General features: G+C 34.2%; 1 protein-coding gene across 1 annotated transcript in view; it reads left to right on the forward strand.

Moving 5' to 3' along the window:
• ADAM32 (ADAM metallopeptidase domain 32) overlaps positions 1 to 20,043 on the forward strand; it is a 149,712-nt gene that overhangs the window by 48,876 nt on the left and 80,793 nt on the right. Inside the window, exons 7-10 of the mRNA XM_022571268.2 lie at positions 6,675 to 6,743; positions 9,951 to 10,022; positions 10,456 to 10,622; positions 15,905 to 15,986. Coding sequence (XP_022426976.2) covers positions 6,675 to 6,743; positions 9,951 to 10,022; positions 10,456 to 10,622; positions 15,905 to 15,986 — 390 coding nt within the window. The remainder of the gene's footprint in view (positions 1 to 6,674; positions 6,744 to 9,950; positions 10,023 to 10,455; positions 10,623 to 15,904; positions 15,987 to 20,043) is intronic.

The following is a 20,043-nucleotide window of genomic DNA, read 5'->3' on the forward strand; positions in this document are numbered from 1 at the left end:
AAGTCAGGGAGCATGATTCCTCCAGCTCCATTTTTCTTTCTCAAGACTACTTTGGCTATTCGGGGTCTTTTGTGTTTCCATACAAATTGTGAAGTTTTTAGTTCTAGTTCTGTGAAAAATGCCATTGGTAGTTTGATAGGGATTGCATTGAATCTGTAGATTACTTTGTATAGTATAGTCATTTTCACAGTGTTGATTCTTCCAATCCAAGAACATGGTATATCTCTCCATCTGTTGGTATCATCTTTAATTTCTTTCAACAGTCTCTTATAGTTTTCTGCATACAGGTCTTTTGTCTCCTTAGGTAGGTTTATTCCTAGATATTTTATTATTTTTGTTGCAATGCTAAATGGTAATGTTTCCTTAATTTGTGTTTCAGATTTTTCATCACCAGTGTATAGGAATGCAAGAGAATTCTGTGCATTAATTTTGTATCCTGCTACATTACCAAATTCATTGATCAGCTCTAGTAGTTTTCTGGTAGCATCTTTAGGATTCTCTACGTATAGTATCATGTCATCTGCAAACAGTGACAGCTTTACTTCTTCTTTTCCAACTTGGATTCCTTTTATTTCGTTTTCTTCTCTGATTGCTGTGGCTAAAACTTCCAAAACTATGTTGAATAATAGTGGTGAGAGTGGGCAACCTTGTCTTGTTCCTGATCTTAGAGGAAATTGTTTCAATTTTTCACCATTGAGAACGATGTTGGCTGTGGGTTTGTCATATATGGCCTTTACTATGTGGAGGTAAGTTCCCTGTATGCCTACTTTCTGGAGGGTTTTTATCATAAATGGGTGTTGAATTTTGTCAAAAGCTTTTTCTGTATCTATTGAGATGATTATATGGTTTGACTCCTTCAATTTGTTAATATGGTTTATCACATTGATTGATTTGTGTATATTGAAGTAGCCTTGCATTCCTGGGATAAACCCCACTTGTTCATGGTATATGATCCTTTTAACGTTCTGTTGGATTCTGTTTGCTAGTATTTTGTTGAGGATTTTTGCATCTATGTTCCTCAGTGATATTGGCCTGTAGTTTTCTTTCTTTGTGACATCTTTGTCTGGTTTTGGTATCAGGGTGATGGTGGCCTCGTAGAATGAGTTTGGGAGTGTTCCTCCCTCTGCTATATTTTGGAAGAGTTTGAGAAGGATAGGTGTTAGCTCTTCTCTAAATGTTTGATAGAATTCACCTGTGAAGCTATCTAGTCCTGGGCTTTTGTTTGTTGGAAGATTTTTAATCACAGTCTCAATTTCAGTGCTTGTGATTGGTCTGTTTATATTTTCTATTTCTTCCTGGTTCAGTCTCAGAAGGTTGTGCTTTTTAAATATTTGTCCATTTTTTCCAGGTTGTCCATTTTATCGGCATATAGTTGCCTGTAGTAATCTTCATGATCCTTTGTATTTCTGCAGTGTCAGTTTTTACTTCTCCTTTTTCATTTCTAGTTCTATTGATTTGAGTTTTTCTCTTTTTTTCTTGATGAGTCTGGCCAATGGTTTATCAATTTTGTTTATCTTCTCAAAGAACCAGCTTTTAGTTTTATTGACCTTTGCTATTGTTTCCTTCATTTCTTTTTCATTTATTTCTGATCTGATCTTTATGATTTCTTTCCTTCTGCTAACTTTAGGTTTTTTTTGTTCTTCGTTCTCTAATTGATTTAGATGTAAGGTTAAGTCGTTTATTTGAGATGTTTCTTGTTTCTTGAGGTAGGATTGTATTGCTATAAAATTCCATCTTAGAACTGCTTTTGCTGCATTCCATAGGTTTTGGGTCATCGTGTCTTCATTGTCATTTGGTTCTAGGTATTTTTTGATTTCCTCAGTGATCTCTTGGTTATTTAGTAGTGTATTGTTTAGCCTCCATCTGTTTGTATTTTTTTACAGATTTTTCCCTGTAATTGATATCTCATCTTATAGCATTGTGGTTGGAAAAGATAGTTGATATGATTTCAATTTTCTTAAATTTCCCAAAGCTTGATTTGTGACCCAGGATATGATCTATCATGGAAAATGTTCCATGAGCACTTGAGAAGAAAGGGTATTCTGTTGTTTTTGGGTAGAATGTCCTATAAATATCAATTAAGTCCATCTTGTTTAATGTATCATTTAAAGCTTGTGTTTCCTTATTTATTTTCATTTTGGACGATCTGTCCATTGGTGAAAGTGGGGTGTTAAAGTCCCCTACTATGACTGTATTACTGTCTATTTCCCTTTTTATGGCTGTTAGCATTTGCCTTATGTATTGAGGTGGCAGCTTGCCAAGAACCATCTCTTCAATTGCTTCAAGTCCTGTTGGTCTCATAAATGCAAGCCCCCTAGCCACCAGAGCCAGGCATTGAAGGAGCATTCCCTAGGTGGTAGCTGCAGAAACTGGGGCACTTGTTTTAAAAACTAGGGCATCAATTGCATGTAAAATTCCCTTGCAGGAAAAACTGGATCTCTGGAGGGTAGCAGAGGGAGTTCTTGAAGATAGCACTCACCCTCTGAGGTGTCTGGAAAGCATGACACTTAGCCCATAGATGTGTGTTTAATTAGAAGTCTGCCTCTCAGGCTGCAGCCATGATGATTAGCTAATAGCCCTCTGTAACAGAAAGACTGAGGTCTTGGATCTTTTGCCTCTTGCTGGCTGGGGCCTGGTAGCTGTTTAAGAACTCTTTCTCTGTTAGCTACTGTCCTATGGGACCCACAAGTATAAGCCCCACTGGCTGCCAGAGCCAGGTGATGTAGAGGTATTCCTGGGTAGCTGCCATAAAAATTGGAGTGCCTAACAGGGGTATGAGCTCCTTTATGATCATTACAATCCCATGCGATTAGGAATGCAAGCTCCTTTGGCTTCCAGAGTCAGGCAGTCAAGTAATGTCCCCAGGGAGTCAGCTGCAACGATCGGTGCACCGGATGCATGTAAAAGCTCTCTTCTGGGAGATATATTGCTCTGGAGCATGGACAAGGGAAAGCACGAAGATGGTACCTGCAGGTCTTCATCACTGGATGTGGGTGCTAATTAGATGCCTGCCTCTCAGGCTGACACCTTAATATAAGCAAGGGAATTTCCTTTACTTTAAGTCTGGGCATGACTAGCTCCCTCTGAGCTGGGCCCTACAGAAGGTAAGTCCAAGTGCCTGGGCCCTTGTTGACCTGGTTGCCAGAATGACACAATCTTGTGAGTCTGGGGACTCAAGCCCCATTGGTTTCCAAAGTTCCATGTTTTGGGGGCTTGTCTCTCAGGTGCGGCTCCTAAAAGTTGTGGTGCCCAATGTGAGGTTCAAACCCTTCACTCCTCAGACAGAAGCTCCAGGTTTAGAATTTTCTCCAGGTTGTGGGTCATAGCACTGAGGGTGGCATTTACGGTAAGAGTGTGTCTCAGTACATCCTACCTGATTCACCGTGCTTTTCTTCTCATTTTCCTGATGTATAGTTACCACTCAGCCAGACTTTAGGTTTTTTAAAAGAGGAAATTGTTCTGTATGTAGTTATAGACTCAATAGGTCTTTGGGAGGAGTTGATTTCAGGATCTTCATATTCTGCCATCTTGAACTGGAACTCACATTAAATTTTTCCAAGAAAACATGAAATAATAACGCTCACCAGAAAGATAAATATATAGCAAAGGGAGTGGATTAATCAGTTACAAAGCTACTATGAAGGTTAAAAGACGAAAGTAGTAAAACTAGTAATAGCTATGATTACAATAATTAGTTAAGGGGTACACAAGATAAAAGAGATAAAATATGACATAAAAACATAAAATGTGGCAGGGAGTAAAAATGTTGAGCTTTTTCAAAAAACTTAAGTTGTTGTCAACTTACAATAGACATATATAAGTTATTTGTAAGCTTCATGGCTTACAAATAGCAAAAACCTATAGTAAATACACAAACAATAAAAAGAAAGTAATATATTACTAAAGAAAGTCATCAAACCACAAAGGAAGAGAGCAAGAGAAGAAGAAACAAACGGCCAGTAAACAATAAAATGGCAATAATTACTTTTAAATTTTATTTGAGTTCTCTCATTTCTCTACCTATCAGTAATTACTTTAAATGTAAATTGACTGAGTTCTCCAGGCAACAGACATAGAGTGGCTATGTGGATTAAAAAAACAAGACCCATCTGTATGCTACCTACAAGAGACTTTTGATATAAGGACACACGGAGACTGAGAGTGGAGTGATGGAAAAAGATTTCCAAGCTAATGGAAACCAAAAGAAAGCTGGAGTAGCTATAATTATATCAGACAAAATAGGTGTAAAAAAAAAAAGATTGTAATAAGAGACATGGATGGGTGTCACATAACGTTATAGGGGTCAATTTAACAAGAAGATATAACATTTGTAAGTATTTATGTACCCAACATAGGATAACCTAAATATATAAAGCAAATATTAACTGACCTAAAGGGAGAAATAGACAGCAATATAATAATAGTAGGGAATTTTAATATCCCGCTTAAATCAATGGATAGATCATCCAGACAGAAAATCAATAAGGAAACATTGGCCTTAAATGACACATTGGAATGATGGACTTAACAGATATATACAGAATACTCCATGTAAAAGCAACAGAATACACATTCTTCTGAAGTTCTCATGGAACATTTTCCACGAGAGATCATGTTAGGCCACAAAACAATCTTAATAAATTTAAGAGGACTGATAACATATGAAGCATGTTTATTGACCACAGTGGTATGAAACTGGAAATTATTTACGTGAAGAAATCTGGATAATTCACAAATATGTGAAGTTTAAACAGTATGCTACTGAACAACAAATGGGCCAAAGAAAAATCAAAGGAGAAATTTTTAAAAATACCTTGAGACAAAAGAAATTGGAAATAGCATATACCAAAAATTTGTGGGATGCAGCAAAAGTAGTTCTATGATGGAAGTTCTTAGCGATAAATGGCCTACCTCAAGAAACAAGAAAAGTCACTAATAACCTAACTTTATACCTCAAGGAACTAGAAAAAGAACAAATGAAACCCAGGATTAGCAGAAGGGAGGACATAACAAATGTAGGGCAGAAATAAATGAAACAGCTTCCAAAAGGACAATAGAGAAGGTCAGTGAAGCTGAGAGCTGGTTCTTTGAAAAAATAAAATTGACAAACCTTTAGCTAGACTCACCCAGAGAAAAAGAGAAATCATAAAATAAAAAATGAAGGAGATGTTACAACTGATCCCACAGAAATATAGACTACTAGGAAGAATTATATGTTAACAAATTAGGCAACCTGGGGAAGGAAAACTTGGGAGTTTGGGGTTAACATATATACACAACAATATATGAAATAGATAACCAACAAGAACCTACTATATAGCACAGGGAACTATACTCAATATTTTGTAATAACCTATAAGGGAAAAGAATCTGAAAAGGAATACATATATATTATATGTCATATATATTAAATATATATATATATATATGAATCACTTTGCTGTACACCTAAAAGTAACACAACATTGTCAATCAACTATACTTCAATTTAAAAAAATTAGGCAACCCAGAAGAAATGGATAAATTTCTAGAAACACCTAACCTACCAAGACTGAATTATGGTGAAATAGATAATCTGAATAGACCAATTACTGGTAAGCGGATTTAATCAGTAGTCAAAAATATGCTAACAGACAAAAGTCCAAGACCAGACTTATACAATTCACTGGTGAATTGTACCAAACATTTAAAGAATAATTAATACCAATCCTCAAACTCCTTTTCCAAAGAATAGATGAAGGGGGAACACTTCCAAATTCATTTTACAAGGCCAGCATACCCTGATACCAAACCCCAGACAAAGATACCACAAAAAAGAAAAGAAAAGAAAAGAAAATTACTGGCTAATATCCCTGATGACCATAGATGCAAAAATATTTAAAAAGATAATAGCAAACCAAATTCAACATTAAAACATTAAAAGGAAAAAAAACATTAAAGAATCATACACCATGCTGAAGTGGGGTTTATTGCAAGGATGAAAAAATGGTTCAACATCAGCAAATCAATCAATGTGATATACCACATTAACAAAATGAAGGATAAAAATCATGATCATCTAAATAGATGCAGAAAAAGCATTTGAAAACATTCAGCATCCATGTATAATAAAAACTCAACAAAGTGGATACAGAGGGAACATACTTCAACATAATAAAGACCATATATGACATGCCCACAGCTAACATTATACTCAACGGTGAAAAGCTGAAAGCATTTCCTCTAAGATCAGGAACATGTCAAGGATGCCTACTTTCGCCACTTTTATTCAACAAAGAATTGGAAGTTCTCACCACAGTAATTGGGTAATAAAACGAAATGACATGCATTCAAATTGAAAGGAAGAAGTAAAACTGTCACTACTTGCAGATGACATGATATTATATATAGAACATCCTAACTACTCCATAAAAAACTTATGGAGTACACACACACACAAGATAAAAGCAAATGGTAACTATGTGAGAGTGGATATGTTAATTAGCTTGATTGTGGCAGTTATTTCACATTGTGTATGTATATCAAAGCATCAAGTCTTATAGCTTAAGTATATATATATATATATATATATATATATATTTCAACTATGACTCAGTAAAGGTGGAAAAATATTTTAAAAGTTCAGAATAAACAATTTGTGAAAGTTTTTAAATACTGCTATTCTTTCTTTCTAGCCAGAATCAGCTGTTCCAGATTTAATTCCTCTTTATCTAGAAATGCATATCGTGGTGGACAAAGTTTTGGTATGTGTTTTGCTTTTTCTTTGCTTTTGAATATTTGATATGAACGTATGATTATCCCTAACTAGAAAGGAACTGAAAGATTCCAATCTTCTTACTTCCATGTCACTCCTAGAGAACAGTGAAGATGTCTTCTATTTGAAGAATCAAATATTCAAAATTACATTAGTTCTATCAGAAATGTTTTATTTGAAATCTTTACATAACAAACCTGCATAACAAAATGATTTTTTTTTTTTTGCTGGTACTTCACATCTTTAGGTCCTCTCTCAATCCACAAAAATTTTTAATGGTAATTTTTTAAAGTGAAATTCTCTAAGCTTTAAATCTTGTTTTAGGGTACTTGAAGAGCAGCATGTAGTCTAGAGAATCTTTTTCCCTATAAGATATTTATTGGCACAGCAATGATGATAGCATAACTACTTATGATAACTGCTTACATTAAAATGTCAAGATTTTTTTAGTGGTTTTTAATGGTGCAACTGTTTGAGTCTGTTGACTCAAGTCTGATTGAGTCTAGTCTAAAGGCACCTCTAGATTCCTTATTCCCATAAACAATTTGAGGATCTCTGAACTTCAGACCCTTGAGGTGATAACTCAGTTTGTACTCAATTGGGTGTGGTTTTATTTCTCCTATATTTCAAAGATTTCAGAAAACAGGGATAAAGTATACTTTCCAGGTTTTGTTTTGAAGATAAGTATTTGATTGTCACGTCTATGGAATACTACAGAGAATGTGAATTTCCCTTTCTATTCATAGGATTGTAGAGCTTGTCAGGAAGCCAGAGTTGAGGGTCAGAGACAGGAGATATTTGGAGAAGGATATTAAAATACTTGACTTATTAGAGTATTAGGGAAAAGGGCAAAGGGAACATTTAAGAGAAAGTTGAGATATTTCTAGTAAAGATGACTAGATTTCCAGGGAATATTTGGGTTTATGAAAATTATTTTGTTTCAGGATTACGTTACAGATTTTGAGAGTTGTTTTAAAAGCTTCTTGTCCAAACTGCCAGGTTTGTCAGCCATATAATGCTCATTAAACATCTCTTTTTTATGTTCTTACAAATATTTATGTTTATGTATTCTTTAATAAAACAAACATTGAGCCAGTATGACATCTGTGTTACTAGATATTGGGCATATAAAGAAGAATAGTGATGTCTTCAATCACTTCACAAATTTTAAATCCACAGTTGTAGCCTAGTGAATTCAGTGCCAGATTGAGGGAAGATTATGGTACTATGAAAACACAGTGCATTAATAGAGAAAGACATGGAGACACACAGCTGTAACCTGAGGTATTGTAAGAGCATGTAAGTAGGTGTTTTAACATGTAGGTTTTATTATTATTCAGGTATGCTGATGCCAACAGATCAGGAGATGATTACTATTGGAAAGTTAGTTTGTTATTCACAGTTCCCAGGAGGAAAGGGCATACCACATCATGCCACATGGAGAAGCACCAGGGTAGGTCAGGAGACAGAGGGAGCAATAGGAAAACACGGCAGGAGCCTTTATTGTGATTTCTGTGGGAAGGAACAGCAAAACAAGGTAAACAGGTTTAGCATTGGCTAACTTGAAAATTTGCAGTGGGTTCGGGAGAATAGAGGTTGTTTCACAATTTTTGGTACCTTGCCCTTGGATGATTAGGGCAGGGGAATTGGAGTGTGAGAACCTGGTAAAGGAGATGGTTGCAGGCTGGGTTCTGGCTTGGTTGGTTTGGGCAATGGGGGGAGGATGGGGCCAGGGAAGACTCAGTGCGAAACCTTTCTTTGCAAGGGTGCATAAATATGAGAGATTGTTCTTTTCAGATCATTTTAAGAAGTTTAGTATGATTAATATACAGTGTTGAAGAAGGGAAAGGGAAAGAGATGAATTGAAGAATTGACATGATATTTGGATTTTATCCTAAAGGTAATAGAGAGTCAATGAAAGATTTTAAGCAGGGTAATGATGTGTTCATATTTACATTTAGAATCATTTCTGCAATAGCATAGGGACAGGAATGCTGGTGTAAAAATTGGAGTAAGATAAAGCATTTAAGAGACTATTCCAGTAATCAAGGTGAAGTTTTACAAATTGTGTTAGGAATAGACAGGAAAGGACAATTTTAAATGTTACTAATGAGGGTGAATTAGAAGAACTTGTAAATTGATTTGATTTATTCATTCATTTAATAATAAGCATCACCTAGATGCCAGTTACTGTTAGAGGATAGAGCAGTGAACAAAACAGAACAAGTTTTGCTGTCACAGAACATACAGTATAATGAATGTGGGAGGTCATAAATGATAGTAGCATTCACTAAAGAAGTGGAAATCTAAGTGGGAGCATATTTTTGAGGGAGGATAATGAGTGTAGTTTTGGATATGTTTAACTTGAGGGTCCTGTGTAATATCCAAGGGATAATGTACTTTAGAGAGTTTTTTTATAGATAAGGAATTTAACATTGACACATTCTTCAGAGCTGATTCAGATTTCAGCCATTATATATACACTCATTTGTGTGTATGTATGTGTGTGTGGTTTTATGTGGTAGTATCACATATGTAGCCATTCATAACTACCACCACCACGACGAATACACTGAACAAATACCATCACAAGACTCTCTGTGTTATCCCTTTGGAGTCACACACATCTCTCCCCACTTCCTTACTTCTCGACCTCTGGTAATCACTCATCTATTCTCCATCTGTGATTTCAGGAATATTGCATAAACGTTATCATATAGTATGTATCCTTTTGAGATTTGTTTATACTTAGCATAATTTTCATGAGGTTTACCCAGGCTGTTTCATATATCAACAGTTCAGTTACTTTTTATTACTGAATCGTATTCCGGGTTATGAATGTACCACAGTTTGTTTAACCTTTTAACCATTGAATGACATAGGAGTTGTTTCCACTCATGTATGGGTTTTTCTGAGCATCAGTTTTTAATTCTTTAGGATAAATGTCCAGGAGTGCAACTTCTAGGTCCATTATTTGTTTTGAAAGAAGTTGCCAAGCTATCTTTCAGAGTGGCTATACAATGTTACATACTAGCATGTGTGAGTGATCCAATTTATATTCCTATTTTAATTGTTACTGTCTTATTTTGAAGTGTTCTAACCCCAAAGCAGCCTCAACCTGAGAGAGTAGATGGAGAGTAAATCCCAAACATATTACATAACAAATGATATTTAAATGTTAAATTCTGTTTTTCAGTATGATTACCTGGGCTCTGATAGCATGATGGTAACAAATAAAGTCATCGAAATTATTGGCCTTGTAAATTCGGTAAGTATTTTCCTTTTCATACTAGTTAGGAAAATTCATACTAGTTTTGAAATTATAATTTGCATTGACTTGACATGGCATTTCTTTTTTTAAAAAATTTATTTATTTTATTTATTTATTTTTGGCTGCATTGGGTCTTTGTTGCTGTGCGCGGGCTTTCTCTAGTTGTGGTGAGTGGGGGCTACTCTTCGTTGCGGTGCGCGGGCTTCTCATTGCAGTGGCTTCTCTTGTTGCTGAGCATGGGCTCTAGGCGCGCAGGCTTCAGTAGTTGTGGCGCATGGACTGAGTTGCTCCGCGGCTGACGTGGCATTTCTGAATAAAGTTATCCATATAAATTGAGGGTGGATTTGTCAAAAGATTGAATTAATTTCTTGGTTATTATAAAATAACATAAAAATTATTTTTTTCATGTATTTATCTCTTCTGTTTTTAGATGTTTGCGCCATTTAAAATTACTATTGTGCTGTCATCTTTGGAATTGTGGTCAGATAAAAATAAGATCTCTACTGTTGGTGAGGCAGATGAATTATTGCATACGTTTTTAGAATGGAAAAAGTCTTATCTTACCCTAAGACCTCATGATATTGCATATCTATTCATGTAAGTATAATGTTTCAGTCTTCTTAGAAATCAGAGATTTGTGATATTGATGTAGCTTAAATTAGGGAATTGTTGTTCATTTCTGACTATTCATACTTTGATTATCACGCACTCAGTCAGACCTCATGCTCTCTTTCTGGTTGTCAGACAATAAAAGAAGATTGCTAAAGTTTATTTCTGTGCTTATCAACATTTACTGTTGAGGAGATTGATATTTCAGGAAGTTAAACCAACTAAGGACTCTTGATGGTGTGTCTAGGTTTTGAATCCACAGTTTGTAACTCCAGAGCCCATAATCTAAATCATTACATAAAGAGATGGGATTTATCTTGTGAAGATTATATCTTTGTTATGAGTTTTGATCAAAGCCTTGGTAAAGTAGGTTAAAATATTTTATCCTACTGAATTTTCTGCATTATTTTTAAATGTTAGTTTTCTATCAATTATAACTGTATACTTATAATTTTATTCATATAAAATTTACCAGCAATTATGATCAGCATGTCTTTCAATAAATCTGCATATACATATTTTTAAGTTGGCATGATAACATCAATATTTCCAGTTTATAATAGGGTCTAAAAATTGTGTGTAGTTTATTTAACTAGTTCTTTAATAATTGGTACTTGGCTTGATTCCAATATTTTATTATTTTAAAAAATCCTACAGTGAAAAAAACCTTACGTGTGTCATTTATATATGTGCATGTGTATCTACAAGGCAGATTCCCAGGAGTGATATTTCTAGGTAGTATAATTCTAATTTTGATAGCTAATACCAGATTTTGGCACTGATTTTAGTGCTTTGCACACTTATCAATAACGTATGAGAAGGGTCTTTTTCCCCACAGTCTAGCCAACAAAGTGTATGGTCAAGTTTTTCTTCACCTTTGGTACCTGAGAAATGGTATCTTTGGTATAGTTTTAATTTTCATTTCTTTTTCATGAGCCTGATGGTAGATAGCTAGATATCTAGATAGATAGGGATAGATGCATTTAGATATCAATTTCAACACAGATATAGATAAAAAGATCAGTTTCTTTGCATTGCAATGAGAAGTAGTTTTCTTTCTTAATTTGTCTTTTGGCTTGGCTTCTTGTGTGTGTGTATTTTTTAACTGCCATACAAAATACTTTTATTTTTAAGGCAGGATTCATCAGGCTTTTATTTGATGGTTTCTAGAGTTTGAGTCAGAATTAGAAAGGCCTTCCCACTTCATGGGTATGAGGGAAGTTTTAAATTTATTTTCCATGGAAATTTTAGAATCAACCTGTCTAGCTCCTATTTTTTAAGACTATGTTAAATTTATAAATTGAGCTATAGAGAACTGTTTAGTCTTCAGATCTCACATTTTGTCTTGCCAGTTTTTGGTCATTCAGAAGTTAATTTCTCATAGGTTTTATACATTTATTGATAACTTTTCTTAGGTATATTGTCTTTCTGGTTGCTGTTGTAAATATGTCTTCTATCTGCTAACTATATATTGTTTTTGTTTGTAAAATTACCTTAGTTTCATATTGATTTTATATCCTATTACCTTACTAAATTTCTTTGTTTTTAATCATTCTTAAGTCTATTACATTGGTTTTTTCACTCATATAATTATACCATCTGCAAATACAGGTAGTTTTATCTCTTTCTATTTAATTTTATATTTTCAGTTTCTTTCTCTGTTCTTATTGCTTTGGCTAGTTTAATACAGTTTTAACTAGTAGTAGTAATAATGGTAACATGGGTCATGTCTTTTTTCTTCTTTACTTTAGGGAATGTTACCTCATTGAGTAATACTTTTTAGCTTTGGGGGCTAAAATGTAGGTTTGGCTCTGTGTGTGTGCACAGGCATGTTTTAGAATTTGAATAATAGTAGGGCAATATTCATAGATTCATACTATACCAACAATTTGAAAAATAATCTTTCAGGGACTTCCTTGGCAGTACAGTGATTAATATTTCTCCTTCCAGTGCAGGGGTTGTGGGTTTGATCCCTGGTCGGGGAGCTAAGATCCCACATGCCTCAGGGCCAAAACACCAAAACATAAAACAGAAGCAATATTTTAACGAATTCAATAAAGACTTTAAAAATGGTCCACATCAAAAAATCTTAAAAAAAAGAAAGAAAAATAATCTTTCAGCTTTTATAGGGATGACATAATATATTCTTATTGGCATTCAACAGAAATAATTATAGTGATATATTTCCTAATCTTGAACCATCTTGCATTCCTAGAATAAATCTCAATTTTGACATGATGTATTATCCTTTTAATAGGATGTTGAAATTTGATACAGTAATAAGTGAAATTGGTGAGAGAATTTATCCCATTAGAAATGTAGAAATTATGGTACAGTCAGACTCCTTGAACTTGAGTAATACCCCTTCTTGATCCCTTGATGTTATTTTAATGCATCAACATACTTTGCATATGAGTAATGTCCTAGAATAAATACTATAAAATTATGATAAATAACAGTAATTATCTATTATTTTCTGGTCTTTGTACTCCAGAAATTTGTACTCCAGAAATTTATAATCTGGTTTAGGCCCTACAGTAGGAACAATGAACATAGCAAGCTTAATTTTTTAACCTTTTACAATCTGTCCTTTTTTCAACAAATGTTTATTGAGATAATATTGCATAGTGATTCAAATTTAAACTCTGGAGGCCAACTGCCTGCATTTAACTTCAGCCCTGTCACCTAGGGCAATTGATGCTCTCTGCCTCAGTTTCCCTCTATTTGCTTTTATTAGTTTTATTCTTTTACAGCTTTATTGAGGTATAATTGACAAATAAAAGTTATACATATTTAAGGAGTATAATGTGATATTTGATATATGTATACATTGTGAAATCATAAGCTAATTAACATATACACCACCTCACATAGTTAACATTCTTTGGTGTGCGGCGAGAAATCTTAAGATCTTCTCTAGCAAATTCACATAGACAATGCAGTATTATTAACTATAATCATCATGCTGTACCTTAGACCTCCAGGACTTATTCAGCCTACGTAATTGAAACTGTACCTTTGACCATCTCCCCATTTCCTCCATCTCCCAACCCCTGGCAACCACTATTCAACTCGCTGCTTTTATGATTGGATTATTTTAGATTCCACACATAAGTGTGATCATACAGTACTTGCCTTTTTATGTCTGGCTTATTTCGCTTAGCATAATGTCCTTCAGTTTTATCCATGTTGTAAATGTCAGGATTTCCTTCTTTCTTGAGGCTGAATTATATTCCACTGTATATGTACATCACATTTTCTTTATCCATTCATCTCTCAGTGGACGTTTAAAAAGTGGGCCTCTTTGGCATCATCTTGCATGGCTGGCAGTATTCACTATCCTCTCACCTTCCCTTGGGAGAAATCATGGCTGAAGGCAGCTCTTTCGGCACTGAGCTGTGCTGCCTTGGGGGAATGGTGACATGGGTAAAGTGAAACGGTTTTTACCTTCTTCAATGTGTCTGTTCTTGGATTTTTTGCTCCAGTGTGGCATGGGACCTTTCCTTGGGTCTTGGGCCACATCTGTGGGTGTTTGTCAAAATTGTTGTTTCTGTGGAGAGATGAGGGCTAAAAAACTCCTATTCTGCCGTCTTGCTGATGTCACTCCAGAAGATTAATGTTGGTACATTACCTCTACTGTTTATAGTTTACAGGGGGAAGAAACAATGAGAGTGAGAGCAAGAGCAAGAGTGAGAGAGAGACTCAAAGTAACATATAACAAAAGGGCCGAGTTAAAGACGTGCTACTCAAAGTAGAAGTGAGAAGGCAGATTGAGGAATTTTTAAAAAATATTTATTGTTTTTACTTAATATAATTAATTTTTAAAAAATTTTGGGCTGTGATGGGTCTTAGTTGCGGCACTTGGGATGTTCGTTGCAGTGTGCGGGCTTCTCTCTAGTTGTGGTATGCTGACTTACTTGCCCTGTGACATGTGTGATCTTAGTTCCCCAACCGGAGATCGAACCCTCATGCCCTGCATTGGAAGGCAGATTCTTTACCACTGGACCACCAGGAAGTCCCAGGAATGTTTAAATTCAGTGAAAGGAGGTGGAAAGCATTCCAGGTTATGGAAACAATATGCCTAGAGACATGGGACTAAATAATAGTTCTTTTCAAAGAGTATGGAATTCATAGTTATAACTGGAGCTGAACCTCTTGAGGAGGGGAGGGATACCAGAAAAGTTGAAGAAGTAAAACAGTAAATCTTGATAACTGATTTGATGTGGAGACTGGGTGGCCGTATTAAGTAAAAAATAGCTATTATTGAATCCAGCTCATCAGAAGTATGCATAGAGTTAGGGGGAAAGTCTTATCTATTGGGAGAACTATCTTGAATGAAAAAAGAGTGTAAACAATACTTTCATATTGGAATGTAAACCCAAAGTTGGGTGTTAAAGGCGAATACTTGGAAACAAGTGCTTACGTATAAACAATATCAGCGAGGCAGAATAAGGGAGCAGTGCAACTGTGAAGTGCAGTGCAGTTGAGACTGAGGAGGCATTTCAAATTGAGAATTGTGTACCAAGCTTTTTTACACACGTCTTGGAATGTTCGTTTTGGCTGGGGCTCTAAAGATGGCAGAATATGTTTGGAGCATCTATATCTTAGTGGTTGAGAGTATGGCTCTGCATTCAAACTGTCCAAGGTCATATCCTTCAGCAGCACTTATCTGTGCTGCCCTGAGCAAGTTACTTGTACTTCCCATCTGATGTTTGATTTGTTCAGCGGGGAAAAAATAGTATTTAATTCACTGGCTGGATTTGAGGATTAAATAGAATCGTTTATGTAAATCCATGAGAATAGTGCTATTATTATATGGCAGTTTATATGGACTCTTCTTCTCAAAGCAGAAAAAAATAATGGTAAGTTGTAGAACAATAAAATCATTCCAGTGAGAAAATGGTGAGCTTTTCTACATTTGAGTGAAAACTTTTAATCCATACATTAAAACTATTTTTCATTGTAATTCAGCAAAATGCTTTTGATTGAAATGTTTGATCAAGGCTTTAGTAACCCTAACCAAACGTCACAAGAACAGTAAAGTCATCAATAACTTGGATCCATTGGATACGTTTTAGAAACCCAGATTGCTTAATCTCATTTAATGAAGACTATTTTACAAATTTGAAGCCGTTTAATACATACGGAAAGATTGTACTTCAATTTGCTTCAGGCTAGAAATTTATGAACTACAGACAAATTACTAGCAGGAGTTATCACATGTGAATTGTTTGTCAAAATTAACTATAATTATATACTTATTTATTTAGCTATAGAGATTATCAAGATTATGTGGGAGCAGCATTTCCTGGAAAGATGTGTGTTACCAGTTATTCTGCAGGAATTGCTTTGGTATGTAATTATTTAATCTTATTATTTGAAAAAAATACATTTAAAAATTCCCCAGTATTACAGCATATATTTTATACACTTCACATTTATATTTACATTTAGAGATTGCATTTATATTCCATCACTCTTAGAACTTTGAAGTATGTAGAAGGAATAGTATTCTGAAGTACAAGTGTCTTATTGCAATTATTTGGAAGTTAAAGTGGAATAAAAATATAATAAATACACATGTGTCCCTTATTATATAGAAGAGTGCATTATGAAAAATTTTCTGTAAAGATATTTCTATAACCAAAATAGATTTTTTTTCTGGTAGGTATAAAATTAGAAAAATAGTCTTATAGATAAATTAACTTCAAAATCAAAACAAATGATGAACCAAAAAGTATGATAAAAATCTGTTAAAATGTTTCACATTTTTCTACGTAATATTTAAAAGAAATTTTATGTCTATTTTAACTATTTATAGTTCTGATAAATATTTTATATTTAAATAAATTATTGGTGTAATTAGATGCATCACTGAAAGAGAAGTAATTCATTGAGTCTTTCCCCCACCTACTCATCCTTTTAAAAAATAAGTTTAAGTACTATATAGTATTTTTAAATTACAAAGTAATTTATGTTATGCATGTCCATTTTTAAAAGAACATATAGAAACATAAAAGGAAACATGTAATCTGGCATCTTCCCAGGGATGAAGCAATAATCACTGTTAACATTTTGATTAATATGTATCTCGCACTTTGAGTTTTTATCTGTTACTGTGGCTCCCCATTATATGTTTTTGCAAAAATGGGATTTTGCATACATATTTTTATTTCTGATACTCTTCCAATTATTTTTATTACAGAATTTATGCATGCATGCATGTATATGTAAAATTGTTTAAATTGTAGCTATACAAAGCAAAGTTTGTTAACAAAACTCTCTTCTTTATCCCCTTCATGAAGTCCTATAAGAATTTATAATTTCTTTTTAAATTCTCTGGTAGTTAAGTTTATTTATTTAAAAAATATATACTTTGACCCCTACTTTGATTAATAAACTTTAGACAACATTGGTAATATTATCTTTGACATATTTAATCCACTCTATTTGTCATATATATTATGACGTTTTTATTACTTTATTAATACTTACAATAGTAATCTATATTAATAGATTTAATTAAGAATTAATATTCTTAAATATTATATGTATATACATAATATATGTAATTATATATTATAGATGTTATACAATATATAAACAATAATATATAATATATTAAATATTATTGCATAATATATTACCATCTTAATGTATTTATGTTTTTATTTATATTAATTATTTTAAAAATTCTTTTTACCTTATGCAAAGTCCATTGATTATTTGCTATGAAAACTGAGACATGTAAAATAGTACACTTCTCATATCCATTGTTAAGAGTTATAAAATTTATAATTTATTTTATAGAACTTTTGTGCTTTGTCTACAGGTTGATTTTTAAGTTAAATCAATAAATATTTTATGGTATTATGAATATAAAAATGATATTAACTCTGAATCAAGAAGTAAATATGTTGCTATTCTGGTAAAGCTTTGATGGCCAAAAGAGGTCTTGTCAATTTTTTTCTAACTTATTTTACTTCTGTGGGCGGAATCAACTGCCACAGAAAATTAAACTTCATCTTCCTTTTCTTGGAATTCTTTGCTCTTTTTCTGGAATAACTCAAGTTTAAAAAATTTTAGACACAGTGTATATAAGTGGCAAACACTGTTATTTTATTAATGAAAACGCTTTTGCTTTCCCTCCACATTTGATTGGTAATTTGGCTAGGTTTAGAATCCTAGTTCTAACATCCTTCTCTCTCAGCATTCTGAAGATTGATGTATTGTGTTTTTGTCAACTCATTATGAAGTGAAAGGATGGCAAGGAAATTGAGGGTGTTTGTAAGAGAATCTGAACTGCTTAAAGGAGGAGAGAAGTCAGTAAGGAGGTTAGGAACAGTGAAAATGTAGGAACCATGGTTTGGTTGTGCTTATGGGCATGCAGATTGTTGTAGTTGAGGTGCTAGTGCAGTTATCAGGAGAGACAGCAGGTGGTCAGGATGTGGGATGCACAGAGATGACGGAGGGCTTGCAGTTATTGATAAAAATCTGTTGACAAGGTCTGGAGTGTGAACCATAGGAATGAGTGGGTGAGGCAGGATGTAGGATAGAATTACTAGAGGAGTTGAATTCAAGGAATGATGCTTTTCCAAAGCTTTCGTACTTATATTTTTATAAACCTTTATATTTCTTTGTTTAAAAGCTCTTATACTTTTACCACAATTGAATATGTCTCTGAACAAGAATTGTTTTTTATGCTTTAAACATAATATAAATTGTATCCTGCTGTATCATTCTGCAAATAGATTTTTTTGGTTTCCACTTAAAATTTTGAGATTTAATGGAATTACAGTTCATTTTTAAAAGACTTTGTTTTTTAAGAGAAATTTTAGGTTCATAGCAAAATTAAGAGGGAAGTACAGAGATATCCCATGTAGTCCCTGCCCACCCCCACACATAACCTCCCTCACTGTTAACGTCCACACCAGAGAGGTGCATTTGTTACAGATGATGGACCTACACTGACACATTACAACCACCAAAAGTTCACAGCTTACATTAAGGTTCATTTTGGTGGTATACTTTGTGTGAGTTTTGACAAATATATAATGACATATATCTAGCGTTATAGTGTCATAGAGAGTAGCTTCACTGTCCTCAAAATCCTTTGTGCCTAGTAAATTTTTTGCATTGGTGCTTGATACTTTATTATATTAATGCCACACTGTATCCTTTATGATTTTCATGGGAATTTTGGTTGTTTCTATTTTTGCCATTACGAACAATATTTAATAAACATCTCTATACATAACTCTTCCAATTTCCATTTGATCTTTTTGTAAATTGAAATGCAGTTGACGTACATTATGTTAGTTTCAGGTGTACTACATAGTGATTTGACATTTGCATACCTTACAAAAAGTCATGACAAGTCTAGTAATTGTCCCCATACAAAGTTAATATTATTGACCTTATTTTATATGCTGTATATTATACCCCCATGGCTTATTTATTTTATAACTGGAGGTTTGTACTTCTTAATCCACTTTACCTATTTCACCCCCACCCTACCCCCTCCCCTCTGGCGGCCACCCATCTGTCTTCACTACCTGAGTTTGTTTTCATTTTCTTTTGTTTGTTTGTTTTGTTTTTAGATTTCAAATACAAGTGAGAGCATACATATTTGTCTTTCTCTGTCTGACTTATTTCACTCTGTGTAATACTCTCCAGATAGACCTTCCATGTTTTTGCAAATGGCAAGATTTTTATTGGGGGGCTGTATAGTTGTTTTACAGTGTCTTGTTAGTTTCTGCTGTACAGTGAAGTGAATCAGCTGTATGTATACCTATATCTTCTCTTTTTTGGATTTCCTTCCCATTTAGGTCACCACAGAGCATTGAGTAGAGTTCCCTGTGCTATACAGCAAGTTCTCATTAGTTACCTATTTTATACATATTAGTGTATATATGTCAGTCCCAATCTCCCAGTTCATCCCACCTCCCCGCCCCCTTTCCCACCTTGGTGTCCATACATTTGTTCACTATGTCTGTGTCTCTATTTCTGCCTTGTAAACAGGTTCATCTGTACAACAAATGGCAAGATTTTTAAAATTTTATTTTATTTATTTATTTGTAGTATGCGGGCCTCTCACTGTTGTGGCCTCTCCCGTTGCGGAGCACAGGCTCCCGCCGTGCAGGCTCAGCGGCCATGGCTTATGGGCCTAGCCGCTCCGCGGCATGTGGGATCTTCCTGGACCGGGGCACAAACCTGCGTCCCCTGCATCGGCAGGCGGACTCTCAACCACTGTGCCACCAGGGAAGCCCTAAAATTTATTTTTTATGTTTTTTGACTTTTTATTTTATATTGGTGTATAGGTGATTAACAATGTTGTGTTAGTTTCAGGTTTACAGCAAAGTGATTCAGTTATACATATGCATGTATTTATTCTTTTTCAAATTCTTTT

This window comes from Delphinapterus leucas, chromosome 21 (assembly GCF_059928025.1).
Source record: "Delphinapterus leucas isolate spDelLeu-1000000601 "Yukka" chromosome 21, BTC_Dleu_Yukka2, whole genome shotgun sequence".
In the NCBI taxonomy this organism is placed as follows: domain Eukaryota; kingdom Metazoa; phylum Chordata; class Mammalia; order Artiodactyla; family Monodontidae; genus Delphinapterus; species Delphinapterus leucas.